The following is a 19,766-nucleotide window of genomic DNA, read 5'->3' on the forward strand; positions in this document are numbered from 1 at the left end:
TAAATAGGTTGACCCAACAGGTACGGTCTATTTTCCCGGTTCTATCTACAATAAGAAACATTCTCGATCTGCTGAATAATTGAACATTTTGAACACACAAGGATACAGCTGAATAGGTGATGAGCATCAAGCATTATATACTTTCATGTTTGTTTGGTGCAAAGCTTGGGGCATATTAACACTGAAAAGTTGTACGCACAAGAAGTACATGTTTTATAATGTCTATTTGACTAATGGTTACCGTTAGTCATCATTAAATTAATTAATTTATTAAGAAAACAAGAATGAGTTATAGCATTTTCTCAACAAAGCACTACAATTAGTCCTTTTTTTTTAAAATTTGATTTGTTAAAAAAAAAAAATTAGCTCACGCAGGGCTGCTGTTTCCTCAAGAGAGCACTATAGCTACTTTTTTTTTTTTTTTTTTGAGTTTGAAAGAACTGAAGCGCTTAATAAAGCAAGCCCCATAGGTTACTTGTTTATAAATATAAATATAAATATAAATATAAATATAAATCGTTTAAATTATACTTGCGGCAGCACTTCCTCACTACAAAAGTTTTTTTTTTTTTGAGTGAACTACAGAAGTATTTTTTTATTGTGTGTGTGTATATATGTCTTTAAAATTATACTTATCATAGCACTTACCTCAAAGACCCATTTTGATACAAAGATGGAGGCCGCCGGGAAGATGGATGCAACATCACAGTGGTGGAAGCTGCGTAGGTGAAGGCCGGGTTGCCATGAAGGGGGGATAACAAAAAAGTAGATGGTGTATATATATTTTTTAAAAAAAAAATGACAGCAAGTGCTTTCTTTGAAAAACGCTACAACTTAATTTTTTTTTTATAGAAAAAACAATGTCTTTTTTTTCAGAAAAAACAATGTCCAACAAAACAAAAAATAAGACGCATTCAAAAGCGATTGAATTATATGCTAATACAATAGAATTGATACTTTTAGTTTAACACTTAATCTGGCAAAACAAAAAATTTCTTTAAGTTTTGTAATCATCAAAACATGTGGTCTAACAATTATGTAGCTTATAATTCTATGGGATTCTTTTAAAAACAGTAAAATTTTTATAATTAAAACAAATTGAGTGGACATAAGTGTATTTTACTCTAACTAAAATTTATAAACTTGTTATATATATGGACGGTTCTACCCACGAACCAACTTTTCAAAAAGCCAATAATATACATTGGCCCAGTCAACCATGTGGAGGGCCACTTTGCTGAAAGTTGCTTTCTAATCAGTTGAATGTCTTTTCAAAAGGGCCAATGTACATTAACCTTTTTCTTGCCCAATAAAAATAGCATTGACTGATTTGTAGAAGACTCCATTTTCTACGGTGGACTTATAGCTTAACGGGATCCCAATTTGGTCCACAGTATGACATTTCTTTCTCGTAATAATAAGAGAATAAATGTGATTATAAACATCTAAACACAACAGATAATGCTGTGTGAAGCTTATTTCCCAATAAATGATTTTTTTATTTAGGCAAACAATTAAACACAGTCAAAATCATATATATAGCGGAAATAAATTGAAAAGAAAGTAATATATTTAATGGAAAACGAATGGTGCATATAAAAGGAGAGATTTGTCACCTATAACCATTAACAATAATTTGCACCTTGAGCTATTTTGAGATAAAGTTACATGCAGTTAAACTTGTCCTAGATCTTGCTCAATTACATGAAATTATGTCTTGACTCATCAACTGGTGAATTGAAATATCATTGAATGGAACTGTAAAAAGTGGCCTAGAAAGTGAAAGTTTCTGAGTCACTTGCTTCATTGATGGCCTACAATTTGGTTCAGCACAAACGCATGCTAAGGCAATGGTCATCACAAGAATTACATCCCAAATTTCTTTTCGAGTGCGAGGTTGAGGGAGTCGTGCGTCTAAGATATCTCTTAGCATTATCTTTTGATCTGTATAATCCTTTGTTAAACATGAAATTAACTCTCCTGAATGCTTTCCCATCATAGTTTCTAATGCAACAACTCCAAAGCTGTAAACATCACTCTTTTGGGTTGCTGATATTGCATATGCTAACTCTGCATGTACGGTCAAAAGAGTTCAAAAAAAAGATAAGAAGGAAACAAGTACTACCTCCGGTCCTTAATATAAGAACTAGTTTGACTTTCAATTTGATTTTAAATATAAGATTTCAATCTACTTTGTTCTTCATATTTATTGATTTTTTTTAAATAGTCCTTATAGTAGTTGTAAGTGTTAAAAGTTCCATTAAATATTAGTTTTAACGTATGATTAGCAAGGATATTTTAAGAAAAATAACACTTATTTATTACAAATATCTAACTTAACTAATTTTTTTAATCTCCTCAAATTAATTATCTAAGCCTCACATTAAGAACCGGAGATAGTATTATATTTAATCTAGAGTTTGATTTAGGACAGTTTTTTAGGTTTTTTTCCTTCAAATTCTACAATTAAACTTTAATGTTTAAGAGATTATGATCATGTGATATTAGTAACAAAAGTAATACAATTATATGGAATAATGAAATATAATTATCCATGTTCTATAGATTGATTGAAAAATTTGATAGGAAATCGACAACAAAATATATAACTACAAAATAAACAGTGAATTAGCGCTGAAATTTATAAATTTCATCACAAAAAAGACCATCCCTAATTAATTAGCAACAGAATTTCATTGCTAAAGTGATTTAGTAATGGAAATCCGTTGCCAATTTGTTGCTTTTTTTAGAAATAAGAAGATGATGAAGAAATAAGTTACCTGGAGCAACATAGCCATAAGTCCCAACTAGAAGACTTAGATTCGATGAATATGGATGAAGGGTCCCAGCCGTGCCAAAGTCTGAGACAAATGCTTCCATATCTGAGTTTAACAAGATATTACCACTTGTTATGTCTCGATGAATAATTGGAGGGACACAATCGTGATGCATATAACTAACAGCATGAGCAATCCCATTAATAATATTGAGCCTCTTGTTCCATGTTAACTTCTGAGCCTTTTCTTCATTTCTCAAAACATGTAAGAGGCTACCACATTCCATAAATCCATACACCAGAAACATGCACTGTATATTCAAACAAAAGCCATGCAACTTAACAATGTTTCGATGACGAATCTCTGTCAAAATCTCAATCTCATTGTAAAAGCTTTTATGAAATGACAGATTTTCCGATTGCATATAGCGAAGTTTCTTCACTGCAACAATTTTTCCACAAGGAAGTTTTTCCTTGTAAACCTCCCCAGAAGCTCCTCTTCCAATGCAGTATTTGATATCGAAATCGTCGGTAGCTTTAATGATATCTTCAAATGCAATATGGCCATCAAAATTCCACATTGAAGTGAAATCGCCATGCTTCTTCCCCTGCTTTTTTTCTCGTCCTTTTATTATTTTCCTAATCAGAACTTGTCTCAATATTTTGCTATGTCGAATAATAGCTGCAAATATAATGACAAGTACGCTTGTAATTACGAATCCACCAACGAAGGAAATAGTGGCCAGTACAGGCATCTTTTCATCCCACCAGGAAGATGGATGATCAGTCGCAAGAGCAACAGAAAAGAGGCAAGCACAGAAGAGAACCACATAGAATATGAAATTATTGAAAGTAGAGATTGGCAAGAGAACCAAGTTAAACATTTGATCATGCTCTAGTTTCAAGCAATAATGGAACTCGTCGGTCGTCTGGGTTGTGTTCAAAGAGAAAAGATTAGTACTGTTGATAATGCTCTTTCGGGTGGTTGGTCATTTATTTGTATAGGAGGTCGATATCGTGTGGTTGTTAAATATTGATGACTATGCATGTGGATTTGACGACCACAAAACTGTGGTTGACTTTCCACACGCGTTTAACGACTTCTTTCGGGGAAATTGAAGAAAATACTGTAATAAGTTGTGATTTTTTTCCTCAACACACTAAACTGTGGTTGATTTTTTTGTGTAGTTATAATATTATTAATTTTTTTACATTATTAATAATATTTCAAATATTTAGTTATTATTATCATTTTGAAATTAAATTTTACATAATGATTTGATGTATTTAGTTTTAGACAATAATTTGTCCAATTTAATTTAGAAAATGGGGTTAATTTGAGTTTTAATAATGATTTGATTTATATTATATGTGTTGATATTTTTAAACTATATATATATTTGATAAGAGAGTATTTTCATACTTATATAATTTGTGATTTTATAATTTGAGTTAGAAATTTATGAGTTTCAACAACAATGCCTCTTAAACTAAAGTAAAATAATAACTAGACTGAAAATTTTAAAGTGAAATTCCTATAAAGAAGAAAAACTTGATTTTTGACTACAAAAAAAGATCAATTGATTATAGTAATGATGAAATTTCAAAAAATTAATGATAGCATTTGTCTATGACACATTTGCACTATTTATGAAACTTTTAGATGTTATTATTTTGTTGATTGATGTTTTAGATATTCTTGAATGTTAATGGATATTTAGCTATGATGATATTTTGTATTTGTGACTTAATTTTATTCATATTTATATCTTTTATTAATAATTTTATTGGTTTGTTTTCATTTTTTGAAAAAAAAACATGAAAAATATTAAAAAATAGCATTTTTTTTTAAACAAGCTGAAAACCCGTGGGTTGGCCCTCAGCTTGTCAGCTTAAGGGCCGAGCTTAGCAAATTAGAGTATTTTTAAAATTTTAACCCTGTAAGACTGACCCTTTTAAGCCTGTCAAGATCGGCCCGTATTTCTATCTCTAACTTTACTACCAATATTCACCGTGTGAATTGTAATCCTCTATCCTCTTCCTACACATTACTGAGACAACTGTTACTAAAGACACAACTAAGGCCTACTCCTCGATTTCTAAATATTCCCTCTGGTCTTTATTGTAGGAATCCTTCTAGAAAAACTTTTTGATCTTTTTTATAAAACCATTTGATAGTTGCAATGCGTATTAAATACTTTTTGCTTATATACCCGCCCAAATTTAATGAAGGTAGTGAGGAAATAGAAATTAATTTGATGTTGGAATTTCGTGCAATTAATGAGAATAATATTAGAAATCACTTGAATTTTATGACAAATCTAATACTTGTAACTAGTTTTATTGGTATGTGTAAATTAGTTAGTGACTTCTTATAATAAAGATCAAAGAAAATATAAGGTTTATTTTAGAGTTTTGACTAGGTTCTAAATATAATATTCAATTTCTTCTTATCTCCTATATTAATTATTTTCTTCATTAATACATGTATTTATTGAGATGTTTTTATCTCAACTCGTTAAATTCCATTCACTAAGTGATGGGGTATTTTTGAAAACGTATTATTAAGAGTAAAATATGCTAACCACCTCTCTGTTTTTATCTAAATTATAGAAATCTCCCCTTTATTTTGAAAAAACATATAAACTTTTCTTGAAATTAAAATATATCTTATACAAACCTCCCTTATATATTTGAAGTTTCATTTCCAACTATTTAATTGTTAGTTGACCGTTAAGTTTGATTTTTAAAAATTTTTTTGACCAAAATATCCCTCATTAACATAAAAGTTATTTAAACATTTATATTTGTAAAAAAAAAAAAATTTTCATACAACAAAAAGTAATTTTAATACATGTGTTTTCAAAATTTTTAAAATATAATAAAATGTATTACTTTTGATTATATTATAAAATTTTATAATTTTAATTCGTCATCACATATAATGAAACTTATTTATATAGGTTTTTTTTTAAATGGCTAGAATGCGGGTGAGCCTCCTTAAAACCTCTGAGACTGAATCTAGAGATTTACAGGTCTTACCATGTCAAGGTCTTATCAAATGGCTCTTCTAGTCTTACACAAACCACATTAGGACCTCCACCTGTAAAACTTCGGACTAAAATTCTTCAGTCATTAAGAAATCATCTCACAGGATCATAGTCAAATTCTTTCTGAAAACTAATTCTATCTGCTTATAGATTCAAGTATGTTCTACAATTGTTTCATATAAGGATTCTATGTATCAAGAAGAATCCGACTATAATCTTGTGAGATGATCTCTTAATGACTAAAGAACTTTAGTCCGGAGTTTTACATGTTGAGGTCCTAACGTGGTTTGTGTAAGGTTAGGAGAGCCATTTGATAAGACCAAGATATAGTAAGACCTATAAATCTCTGGACTGAGTCTCAAAGGTTTTGAGGAGACTCACCCGGATGGAGATTATAGAAATCATTTAAATTTATAACTTAAAATTTTTAAATAAAAATTTTGTAAGAAACATTTATAACTTATTTAGTCAATTATATATTTACTTAAAGAATTAATCAAATTTCCATTCGAGGTTTTTATGTCTACACTAACTAAGTTACTTATTTTTCTATCCTAGTATGATAAAAACATTAAACAAATAACTATTTGGAATAAAAAATAAAAATAAGGGAAAGGATAAAACTTTAATTTTTTCAAAACTTTTTAGCCAAAATTTAGGAATTTAGTATTATGAAGAGTAAATTAGTAAATAAAAGTTATTTTAATATAAATTTTAAATTAAAAAGTATCTTTTTAGAATATTATTAATAGAATTGATGATTTGGACATACGTGTATGTTTTCAAAATGGAAGAGAGGTTTGTGGAATTAGGATAAAATACAAGGGAGGTCAAAGTATTTTACTCTATTATTAAATATTCTCTACATATTAATTACAAACAATCATCATGAGGATCTTATATCTAAGAACTGTAGGAACAAAATTATACAAATTTTTTAATGTAGAATTCATGTAATTTAACTTCTACTAATTGTAAGTCGAACATTACTTGTTATATATATAATATTCAAGTTAGCGTTTTTATCAAAATAAAAAATCTTTTTTTGGCCAAATTATCAAAAAAAAAATCCAAATCTATTTTCTTGCATCAAAACAAAAATCAATATATTTTATTTAATATATATAGAGAGAGAATGAAAGCATTGTTTATTATTTCATTTCTAATTTATATGCCTTTATATGGGAGTTCATGTTAGTTGTGTCTCTACTTAGATTTGTACATTTGTCCATATGTAGGGATGGAAATATGTCAGGCCCTTATCATGGGGCTACAGCCTAGCTTAGCTAGGACCTTGTATGACTTGGTCTGTTTAGCAAATAGACTAAGCCTGCAGTTTATTTAAAGGCATTTTAAGGTAAACATACAGATTAGGCTTTTAAATTTAAAGTTTGGTCTAAAGTTTGCAGGCCTAACCCGATCAATTCTTGAAAATATATATTAAAAACTTTATTTATGATCTTCAAAACTTAAAACACGAGATCTTTTTAAAAGTCCACTTATTATTGGCCAAAGTGTGGCGTGTTTCCATCTCCATCCATACGTGTGAAATTGATCCGAGTTGATTTATGGCAGAAAATTTTAGAAAATAAGATAATAGGCACTCAATAATTAGGGGTGTGTTTGGATGAAACCAAACTGTGGTTTGGAAAAGTGATTCTGGAGAATAGATTCTGAGAAAAAGTGATTCTGAGAAGTGAGAGTGTTTGGATAGTTATTACCAGAAGTGCTTTTTACATGTGGAAATTACCAAAAAGGGTATAAGTTAATATGATAATTATATAAGTGATAGATTTTATGATTTATTTTGATTTGAAGAAATAAAATTGTTAATGAAATAATTTTTACTAACATAATTAATAATATATAAGATAATATAATTAATACATAATTAATATGTGTACATATATTTATAAAACATAATATTAAATATGTTTATAGAAAAATGATTTTTTTTATAACAGAAAAATATTAATTTTGTTTAAAGATTGTAAACGTGAAATCCCATAACATTTTTTCACAACTACTTTTTGTAATAACATACTACATGTATAATAACCTCTGATGTTTAATACAATTAATTAATTAATTGTCACCACACATATATATTCATAAAATATAAGAGTGAAAAATATTTTTAGAGAAGATGAATTATTTTGTTGCAAACAGAAAGTCATGTATTTTTCATGAAGATTATAAACATAAAATGAGATGATATTGTTTGATAAAATAGAATAAACACGTCTTAAAATAATTTATTAATTATTCAAGTAAGTAATAATTAGCTTGAGAATATAAGGTACAATATTAATAAGAGAAATATAAATAAAGAAGTGTCATAATCATTAAGATGATGCATCGATACAAAGCATTTGTAATAGGTTTTGTTTTTAACTACATATTACAATCTATGATAAAAGGAAATAAATAAGACATAACTACTATCCTCGTATTGAATTAACAAGTTCGTCTCTTATGCTGTCACGAACCTGAGCCATGTAAGATGAAGATTGAATTGATGAATGTATACGTGAAAATCTAACCCCATCATCATCATCTTCTGCATAAGTACCTTCTTCTTCCAACTGAACGAATCCAGGATCAGTAATAGATGTCGTTCTAATAAAATTATGTATAGCCATCGTTGCATAAACGATTTTAACTTGTGTTTCAAAATCATAGGATGGCATGTTTTGTAAGATTGCGAACTTTTTTTTCCAAACTCCGAAAGTTCTTTCAATTGTACTCCTTAAACTTGAATGGAAATAATTAAAGATCTCATTGTCATTTTCAAACCCAGATGTCCTTCGAAAATCAGGCAAATGGTAACGCTCTCGTCTGTATGGGCCGAGATATCCATTCGGTGTTGGGTATCCAGCATCCACCAAATAATATTTTCCTATATAAAAAATGAAATTATTGTAAATTATGTTTCTATTGTTAAGCTAAATATTAAAAAAAATGTAGGAAATAAAAAAATACCTTCAGGTAGATGGGGAAAGTTCATTGAAAGAGTTGTGAGGGCATGATCAAATATCCAAGCATCATGTGCGCTACCTTCCCATCCGGCCAAGACAAAAGTAAAACACATGTCCCAATCACAAACCGCCATGACATTTTGTGACACTGTTCCTTTCCTAGAGATAAATTTAGTTTGATCTGTTGCACTAACAACGCAGGAAACATGTGTGCCATCAATTGCTCCAATAGCATGTTTAAAAAAAGGCCAGTATTTACCAAACCGAATTTTTGTATGAACATGCCGGAATGTTGGATCTTTTGGTTTGATATTAGACATGGCAAGTCTACAGCATGCCATTAGGACATTATGAAAATGTCTGCTAATTGTCTCCCCTGAATGTTGAAATCTTTCTTGCTGCATTCTGCTACTAAGTGCATGCCCAACGGTATGTGAAAACATTGCAACTGATTCATGTATCCCTATATTTTTAGTTTCTTTTAGACCATATTGTTGCAATTGTTCCACCAGACTTAAGAACACATCCCGTTCCATCCTAAACATGTTATAACAACGACTAGAGTTGCCATCTAAAACATCCCTTACCCATATGCAGCTTGTATAAGCACTTGTATGCCGAGGCTCCTTACACAAGTTCAAAGTAGCGTATGCACCAACCAATGCTGCAACTTTGTTAACCCTTTTTTTCTGTCCCTTAGTATGCTCTTCCACATGTTTAATTTCATCATCCATATTCATTTTATCTTGTGCACATACACATAAAGTTTAGAATTCCTACGTAGAAATTACGAAACATTTATAAAAGTTACAGAGTTGTCTGATTTATATAACAATTCACTAGTCACATAAAACATACACATATGGAACTGTCTAATATAATAAGCAAGTCATAAATCCCTAGTGTAAAACTCCAAAATAGGTAGAAGTTGTTCCTTCTGATCCTTCAGAGCTGCATACATTTCCCGTGTCTCCGGCCGTTCCATAACGAGTTGTGTGCACCGTCTAAAGAAATCAGGATCACTGACAACTTCAGGAATTGTTTTTAGGTGAGACAGGACTCCCCTAATTGAAATTTCATAAGCACGCGCTTCTTCTTCCAACCTTCTAGCTTCTGCTCGTGAAATGACCTCATTTCCACGCTCGGCCTCAAAAATATTTGTTTCAGCAATCTTGCTAATTGCATCCGCTATTTTCATAGAGGGAGATGTGCGTTTCTTCTTGACTTCACTCTTCCTTCTGACCCCCAGTGAGCTACTAGGTCGACTCCTACCTCTGCTTGTACCCCCACCACTGGTATCCTGCCTCAATTCAGTGTTGCCTCCACTACCCCCACTATTATCATTGAAGTTCACTGTGTTAAATTCCCCACTTATACCAGTTGGTGCACCTAAAATTTCATCACTATCTCCGGACCCTTCTTCCAAATCTTCATTCGGTGTTCCTTTACTTGGAAGTGTCATGGAAGAAGGTGCCCATGCTTGTGGTCCAGTTGCAGCCACACTTCCAAATAGTTGAGTCAATTGATCCCTAAATTGAAGTCCTCTTTCTCTGAATTTTTCGTAGTTTGGAACTTCCTGCACATTAGACACCAATAATATCATAAAATATTCCAAAAACAGTAAATATACACAAAACATTAACAAGTAGAGAAAAATGTAAGATCAAAAGGTTCAATAATTACCCTTATTTTTCTCTCCCACCAATCATCAGTTGCACTGACAGTATTCCTTTCAGTATCTCATCCCAATCCCGTCTCACGAAGCAGCCTATCCTATGTCTGCCACTCCTTTCGTAGGGAATCATATTTATTCTTAAATTGAGCTTTTTCATACACTCTTCCAGTTTTGGCAGTAAATTTATCAGCAAGAATATCCCAAGCTTTCTTTGTTAAGCTAGTACCTTTTCTTTCCCCTTGTTGCACAAGTTCAATGCATAGGTCAATAAACACTTTCGTGGTTCGTAGGTCCCAGGAAGCTTTCACCGTATTCTTACCCATTATGCTATAGCACAATTACAGCTCTTCAGTCATCACAGGTTAATCAACTCAAAATCAATTGAAATAACAAGTGTCATTGTTACCCAAATCAACAATGAATACCATATTAACATTTTTCTTTCCTTCATTTTTATTTCAAACAAAAAGAAATTCATTCTATGTTTTTATAACATGTAATTAATTTTTTTAATCCAACATAAAATGAAACTATGTTCCCATTCATTTAATGACAAGAAAAAAAATTAAAAAAATTAATTTTGATTACCACAAATACAACATCCTATAATTTTGTTTAAAACAGGATTACAAAAAATAAAACATAAGGATTACAAATATATCTCTAGAAAAACTAGTCAAACTATATGAACCGAAAACTGATCCTCTGGCCCGAAAGCAAAGACCATCCCTGAGAGTAGCACGATGTTTCGGTTTCAACAAAGGAAGCAAACCGAAATCAGATAAACCAAGCTACACAAATGAATCCATGAATGAAAATTAACCCACCACTGAAAGCAAAACGTCAGCCACAACTATCAATGAAGAAAAATCAGCACCAACCAAACACCTCAAGCCAGCACTGAAAAAAGAAAAATTCACTACAGTCAGGCGACAAAAATTATAAATGTTGAACATTTTTGTTATCATGATTCAAACATTTAACACAAAGATTTACATTTGGTATATTTGTGCATAAGATAAACATATCTCAGAACCAAAAAAAAAAATCAGACATTATAAACCAACCGAAAATACCATATATCAGGCTCAAACCAACCGAATAATTTCTGTCCGCCACGCATAAACCAACCGAAAATACCATATAACGAGTCAAACTCTCATGGCAAGTTCACGATTCCTAAACCCAGTAAGCATCAACGACAAACGATTCCTAAACCCAGCATCAACGATTCCGAACGGATAATTAACGAGTCAAACTCTCATGGCAAGTTCACGATTCCTAAACCCAGCAAGCATCAACGACAAACGATTCCTAAACCCAGCATCAACGATTCCGAACGGATATCATTTCACAATTCCTTACCCAAAAAACAATCCAACACATCAATTATCTGAAAATATAATAAACCATCCAACATCAATTATCTGAAAATTAATCGGAAGATATAAAACAATCCAATCAATCAAACCGGATGAAGCTGTGAGCGAAAGGGACTATCGAAAGGCAGAGCTGGAGCATGAGAGAAAGAGCTAACAGAGATTGATGGAGTTTGTGGGTGAGGCGCCGAACAGGTGAGGGACAAAGGGAACTAGAAGACCCTATTATTTTTTGGTTTCATTGAAGGCAGAAGAAGACCCAGAACCAGAAGGTCCAGCTCGCAACACGCTGATTAATTTACAGAGGAAGAAACAGAGGCTATGGAGAAGAAGAAAATTGCGGATCTGAGCCAGGGAACACCGACCACAGCCAAATGCTTCACACCGAACCTAAGTGCCAGAAATAGCTGCAATCTTCTTCAACCATGGAGCTGCGATTTCTCTCACCGGCGGCGACTTCTTCAAATCGTGGCTAGACGTCGACTTCTTCACCGGCGGCGACTCGTTCTGTGAAGGAGGAGACGAAGACCGTGGACTCGACTGGTGTTCTGTGAAGGATGGTGTTGTGTGGGGTGCGAGGACCGACGGGAGAACTGGAGAAGGCGTGAACGAGAGGAGTGAATTATTGAACACATTCAGAGCATTAATGGAGCCTTTGGTCATTTGTGGAGGGGCCCACCGCTCCTTTCAGCAAATATCCGAAAAGCGGATAAGAAATGCTGCTGCTGAAACCATGGTTTTACCAGAACCTTGGTTTCCTTAATTTGCATGACCGTTTGGATGGCATTTTGGCCAAACCTTGGTTTGGGCTTCCAAACCAAGGTTTGCAATGCAATCCAAACGGTCCCTAGGTGGCATGCGGCAAGTTGTACGCACTTTGTCTCATGAGAACTTTTCAAAGATCAACACATCACATTGACTCAGTCACCGTTAACTAAGTTACTTACTTTTCTATACCAATATGACAAAAACATTAAACAAATAACTATCTACAAAAAATAAAAAATAAAAAATAAAAATAAGGAAAAGAATAAAAACTTTAAAATTTTCAAAACTTTTTAGCCAAAATTTGGGAATTTAGTATTATGAAGGGTAAATTAGTACATAAATATTATTTTAATATAAATTTTAATTTAAAAAGTATCTTTTTAGAATATTATTAACAGAATTAATGATTTCGACTTAAGTGTATGTTTTCAAAATAGAAGAGAGGTCTGTATAGTTAGGACAAAATACAAGAGAGGTCAGAGTATTTTACTCTATTATTAAATATTCTCTATATATTCATTACAAATAATCGTAATGGGGATCTTATATCAAAGAACTATAGGGACAAAACTATACATATTTTTTCATGTAGAACTCATGTAATTTAAATTAAAAATGACTTTTACTAATCATAAGTAGAACATTACTTGTTATAGATGTAATATTCAGGTTGGCGTTTTTATCCCAAAAAAATCTTTTTTTGGCCAAATTATCAAAAAAAAAAGAAGTCCGCATCTATTTTCTTGCATCAAAACAAAAATCAATATATTTTACTTAAATATATATAGAGAGAATAAAAGTAGGAAAAATCATAAAAAAACACTGTGGAATTAGAAAAACTATAAATTGGGACCAATAACAATATTAGTATGGGTTTTGACAACAATTTTTGTGAATAGGTCCCTGTGTGTAATTTTTCTAATTCCACGATCTTTTTTTGTTACTTTCCCATAAAAGTATTGTTTTATTATTTCATTTCAAATTTATATGCATTTATATGGGAGTTCATGTTAGTTGTGTCTCTACTTGGATTTGTATGTTTGTCCATATGTAGGAATGGAAATAGGTTAAGCCCTTGTTAAAGGGCTACAGCCTAGCTCAACTGGGACTTTATATGGCCTAGTTTGTTTAGCAAATAGACTAAACATGCAGTTTATTTAAAGGCATTTTAAGGTAAACATACAAGTTAGGTTTTCAAATTTAAAGTTTGGCCTAAAAGTTTGCAGGCCTAACCTAATTGATTTTTGAAAATATATATTAAAAATTTTATTTACGATCTTCAAAATTTGAAACATCACTACAAAAAAAAGAGTACTTTGCAGCGGTTATTTTGATGCACTTGCAGCGGTTTTAACCACTACAAATGAGTTTGCAGTGGGTTTCAAAACCGCTACTAAAATGGGTGTCACAAATGTAATTTGCAGCAGTTCTGGTAAACCGCTATAAATGAGGTCAAACTTTGCAGCGGTTTTTGTTAGAACCGTTGTAAATATTTGCCTCGGTTGCTAGAAACACTGAAAAATCATGTTAGAACCGCTGCAACTATTTTCAGAAGTACAATTATTTGCCGCGGTTATTCACCGCTGCAAATGTGGAGCCAAAAATTCCCCAAAAATAGAATTTGCGGTGGTTAAAAACCGCCGCAAATTTAGGATGACTCCAAATTTACGGTGGTTTTTTCACAACCGCTGCAAATTCTTGCTCAAATTTGCAACGGTTTTTTATAACCGCTGCAAATTCTTGCTGGTTTCAAATTTGCAGCGGTTTTCGATAACCACTGCAAATTCTTGCTGCTTTCGATTTTGCAGCGGTATAGAATCGTTGCAAATGTTTTTAATTTCAAATTCGTATAAATTATCAGTTAAAAAATATTAATTTATTTATCTTTGTAATTGATTTTTCGTTTGCATAATTTAGATTTTCATTCACCAAATATTTAAAAAATATGACTAGTTTAAAAATATGAATAATATAAATACTTTTTGTAATTTGTATATTTTATGAGAAATTTAGATTCTAACATGTTATCATTAGTTAATAAATATTATTTTTGTCTATAATAAATAATTTATATAAGATAAAATATGTTATGATCTGAGCCTGTAAAGAAAAGAAAAAAACAAGTTAAAAAAATGGATAAAATTGATAAAAGTAAAACAAGAAAAATATATTAAATTAATATTTAATAATTTACCTGATGAAATGAGCAAAACAGAAACTAGAGTGAAACAAGAAAAAGGGAAGTCAGAAGAACAAGAGAAAAAGAAGAGAGTAAATGGCGTGTATTTATAAGAAAGATGTGAATTTTGCAACGGTTATGGCAGCGGTTACAAAACCGCTACAAAAATTTTAAATTTTCCGCGATTAAGACGATAACTGCTACAAAAGTTTTAAATTTGTGGCGGTTACGATAGCGGTTATTAAGAACCACTGCAAATTTTAAAACTTTGCAGCAGTTCAAAAAAAATCGCTACTAAACTCATGCATTTGCAGCGGTTTTGTCACAACCGCTGCAAATGTTTAAATTTGCAGTGGTTTTTTTTTGCTGAACCGCTGCAAAGGTCATTTTGAGTAATTTATTTTCTAATAATGTGTAAAATAAATAAAATTTCATATACTTATATTTTAGCTGAAATACATTCATATTTATGGTAAGAAAATTACATATACATATAAAGATTCTTGAACATTTCAGTCTTCATCATCATCCTTGAAAAAATAAATAAAAAAGAAGGGTAAAAACAAACTTATTTTAAACATATATAAGAAATGTAGTTAATAAAAATTTAAGTTGAATAATATGTAGCTGAGAAGGGGTAAATTCTTATCTCTATCAGGAAGATAATTATCCAAGTTAGCTGGTTGGAACGGCTCACTCTTATAGTTGATCTCATCACCATCACCCATATCATAAAAGTCTTGAGACTTGAGATGAATGACCATATTCCAATCTTTATGTTTTCCATCTTCCACATAATAAACCTGATGTGCCTCTGAAACAAGTATATATGGCTCATCATTCTTTGATTCAACAGTGTGAATAAGCCTTGAGAAATTGACAGATGTTACGCCCAATTCATCAGTCATGATACCACATGAAGTTGTGGTGTTTGTCGAGGAACACTTCAATGGAGTTATAGTGAAAGAGCCATTATAATTTAATTCAATAATGTCTACCAGCTTCCCATAATATGGGACACCTCCAAAAGTCATATCGTTATTGCTACTGCTTGCATAACTCCTAGTTCCAAAGGTGCCAAAAACTCCACAGTTTTGGGTAAGTAAACCCTAATCATGTGCAACTGTGCAAAACTTAAATCCGTTGACATTATATGCTGTAAACCTACGTGCATGATCAATTGGACCAAGTGCAAGAATAGAAAGATTAGATGGGTGGGAGATGTTGTCATTTGCTATTCGGCGTGCAAACCAAGCAGGAAATTCCTTATGGACTTGTTTGTCCACCTCTGCAAATGTGTTCATGTGACTTTGCATCTGACGTTTCACATGACTTCTGAACTCTCTATAAAAAAATGAGTATAGAATGAATAATATTACTTCATGTGCCAAATTTTGAAAGGTAAATATGAGATTATAATGATTATCTTACTGAATGAAAGGATCAACTTCACTACAATTTATTAACACTTGTTTATGTGCCTACAATTTTTCCCTTGGAGTAAGCTTTATATCTTCATATCCTCCAACAGGTTTACCAACAAAATGGAACAAAATGCTTGCTGTGGATGAAGCATGTTGAGGGTGATCATCAACTCAAGGCGGACGATTGTACGATGTCTCGATATCATCAAAGTACCTTGAGCAAAAATTGAGAACCTCATCCCCTGAATATCCTTATGCTATTAAACCCTCTAGCTAGCTTTATTTCTAACATAGGATTTTAATTTACCCAAAAACCTTAAAGAATAATTAAAAAATGAGTTATAAATTAAGTAAACATTATATAAATAAAAAATCCAATTAACTAAAAGTATAAGATGATAAATAAAGTTAAAAAAATTTATACCTTTCTATAGGATACATCCAACGATATTAGACCGGGCCACCTCATTTTACTTCATGAACAAGGTGAACAGTCAGGTGAACCATGACAGTAAAAAATGATGGAAGAAAAATCATTTCCATGTGACATAGGGTATGGATGATTTTTTGTTGCAGCTGATCCAACTCCTGAAAAATCAGTAGTCAAAACTTTTGAACATAGCTTCCTGAAAAATGTGCAGAGCTCAACCAAGACTGTTGAAACATTCTGAGGCAATGTACTCTTTATTGCTAACAACAAAAACTGTTGTATGAGAATGTGTGAATCATGCCTTTTCAATGTTGTAAGCTTTCGAGCTTGAAAATCAACACATCTTGAAATATTGCATGAATATCCATTAGGAACTTTGATATTCTTCAATATCGTCAAGAAGATATCCTCATTCTGTTTTGTCAATGTGAATTTAGTAGGCTGGAATTTACCATTTTCATCTGACCAATGATCCTCATGAATTCCTATTGCTTGTAAATCTTTTTGTGCTTGAAGGTGATCCTTCGATTTTCTAGGATTGTTAAGCAATGCGTATATGATATTATTGCATACATTTTTTTCAATATGCATAACATCAAGACAATGCCATAACAAATTATCTTTCCAATAAGGAAGAGTAAAAAAAATGCTTCTCTTACGCCACTGCATAGGCTCAGCTGCTGTGGAAGTCCCCTGTGATCTTCTGTTAATTCCTTCAGCATCATCACTTTTTCCAAACTCAATATCACCATCATGTAGCTATTGAAATATATCCTCACTAGTCAAAATCAAAGGAGGACCTCTTTTTTCTTGTTTTCCGTCAAAGCGGTTACATTGTAACCTAAATCTGTGTCTTTGATCAAGAAATCGTCTATATCCCATGAAGCACCATTTCTGACTATGCGGAAGTTGAATGGACTGGGCGTCAAAGTTGCACACTGGACATGCAAGATTGGTATGAACATTCCAACCAGATAATGTTCCCAATCCAGGAAAGTCGCTGATTGTCCACATAAGGGATGCACGCAAGTTGAAAAGTTTTTTTCATAAGAGTCATAAGTCTATATTCCGGAAGTCCATAATTCTTGTAATTCATTAATCAATGGCTACAAGTACACGTCAATATCATTTACCTGGTGCTCTCCTTCCTAGAATAATCATGGATAATATGAAGGAACTCTGTTTTATGCACATCCAAGGTGGAAAGTTGTACGGAATCAAGACAATAGGCCAAATGCTATAACTAGTACTGAGATTCCCGAATGGATTGAACCCATCAGTTGATAAAGCAAGACGAACATTTCTTGGGTTAGCTACAAAATCTGGAAATTTCAAATCAAAGCTTTCCACGCCTCTGAATCTTGTGGATGTCTTAACATGCCATCAGTGTTCTTTTCTAGATTATGCCATCTCATGTGCTCTGTTGTCTTGGATGACATATACAGTCGTTGTAATTGTGGCTTAAAAGGGAAATATCTTAGAATCTTTGCAGGTTTCTTTTTTTTGTTTTTTCCCTTTTCATACTGACTTCCACCTAGAGGCTTGACATCGCTTACAAATCTCCCAGTTCGCATCATCTCCTAATACAACATGCAATCATTTGGACATGCATGAATTTTACTATAATTCAACCCTAACTTGTTGATCATTTTTTTTGCCTCATAAAATGAATTCATAATATCCGCAGTGGTAAATGTATCACTCAATAATTCAAGGAACATTGACATTGCCTTATCAGTAAATCCACACAAACACTTGATGTGATACAGTTTAATCAGGAAAGACAATTTAGAATATTTTGCACTTGTGAATAAATTTTTTTCATCATTTATAATCTAATTTATTAAAGTGAACATTTAATTGAAAAATATTTGTACCTGGAAATAAAGGTTTTTCTCCATTATTCATGAGCTCAAAAAAACCTCTAGTGTTGTCATTTCTTGTAAACTCTGGATCTGGACCCTGAACCTCATCGTCTTGTAAGTTGTCTGCATGCATCCCAAAAGCATCACGCACTACATCATTGATGAGATCGGGATCTTCTACATCCATTGCTGCCTGAGAATTTGTTGGAGGCAAATTATTATTGCTTCTTTCACATGCATCGCCCAAAATGTATATCCTGAGGGGAAGGGTTTAACTCTTAAGTGCTCCCTAACTACCGCCCTCACATGCCACTTCTTAAAGTTACATTTAGGACACAGACAGATAATATTACCACTTGCACTTGCATAGGCTACAGCAAAATTGAGGAAGGAATCTAAGCCAGCTAAATATTGTGGTGAAGTTCGAGGCATGCCTATCCATGATTTATCCATTGCTATGGAACTCTATGGAAGATGAAAATAAACTGAGTATGGGAGGAAATTTATAGAGCATGGAGATTGTATTTTGTAGTGGTTATAAGAAAAAACCGCTGCAAAATTAAAACTTTTACAATGGTTTGAAGAAATAATTGCTACAAATTCAAAAAATTTGCAGCAATTAACTGCTGTAAATAAAAACCCACTGCGAAATTTGCAGCGATTACTCGCTGCAAATAAAAACTGCTTCAAAATTTGTAGCGGTTCTTGTTATAACTATTGCATATTTAGTTATTTGCAGCGGTTTATAAAAAAAAAAACCGCTGCAAATGTGATGATGCAATATTTTTAATATTTATGCCATGTTTATCTTTTTTTTTTTAGAACTTATGTTAATTTCTTTTTTAACATATCTATTAAACTAGACATAAATAAATTGGACATAATGAAACATTAAAGTTCTGCAAAATAAAACATAGTCATAATAAAATATTTAAATATAAGTCTGAAAATGCTAATACAATGAAGTCTATGGGTGGACTTCATCATCATCGCCGTCATCATCACCACCATCATCATTATCATCGTTATCACCTTCCTGTTGACTTGCACATTGTCTAGCCTGGTCATATTAAATGGGGGACGACGTGCAAGATCAAAAGGAATATTCATATAAGGCATCTGCATGTCTTGCATAGGGCTGCTAGGGTTATATGCATTAAACATCTTCTAAAATATTTTGGATGCAACCTCCTCCATTTCTTCCTGTATTTCTTGTTCGACCTCCTCCTTCAGCTCTTCTCT

General features: G+C 32.2%; 1 protein-coding gene across 1 annotated transcript; it reads right to left on the reverse strand.

The window, feature by feature from the left end:
• Positions 1-1,589: 1,589 nt before the first annotated feature.
• On the reverse strand, positions 1,590-3,722 carry LOC114747769 (MDIS1-interacting receptor like kinase 2-like). Its single transcript, XM_028936115.1, has 2 exons — positions 2,781-3,722; positions 1,590-2,070 (listed from the first exon to the last, which is right to left on the reverse strand). The coding sequence occupies exons 1-2, from the start codon at positions 3,658-3,660 to the stop codon at positions 1,697-1,699; spliced, it is 1,254 nt and encodes a 417-aa protein (XP_028791948.1). The 5' UTR covers positions 3,661-3,722; the 3' UTR covers positions 1,590-1,696.
• Between the last annotated feature and the right edge of the window lie 16,044 nt (positions 3,723-19,766).

This window comes from Neltuma alba, unplaced genomic scaffold (genome assembly GCF_004799145.2).
Source record: "Neltuma alba isolate B1F8T4 unplaced genomic scaffold, ASM479914v2 tig00000905_pilon, whole genome shotgun sequence".
Classification (NCBI taxonomy): Eukaryota; Viridiplantae; Streptophyta; class Magnoliopsida; order Fabales; family Fabaceae; genus Neltuma; species Neltuma alba.

Coding starts and splice junctions, on each gene's coding strand:
- LOC114747769 (XM_028936115.1), bottom strand. CDS start 3,660: ATGTTTAACTTGGTTCTCTTGCCAATCTCTACTTTCAATAATTTCATA. Junction 2,071..2,780: donor TTATGGCTATGTTGCTCCAG/GTAACTTATTTC, acceptor CCGTACATGCAG/AGTTAGCATATGCAATATCA.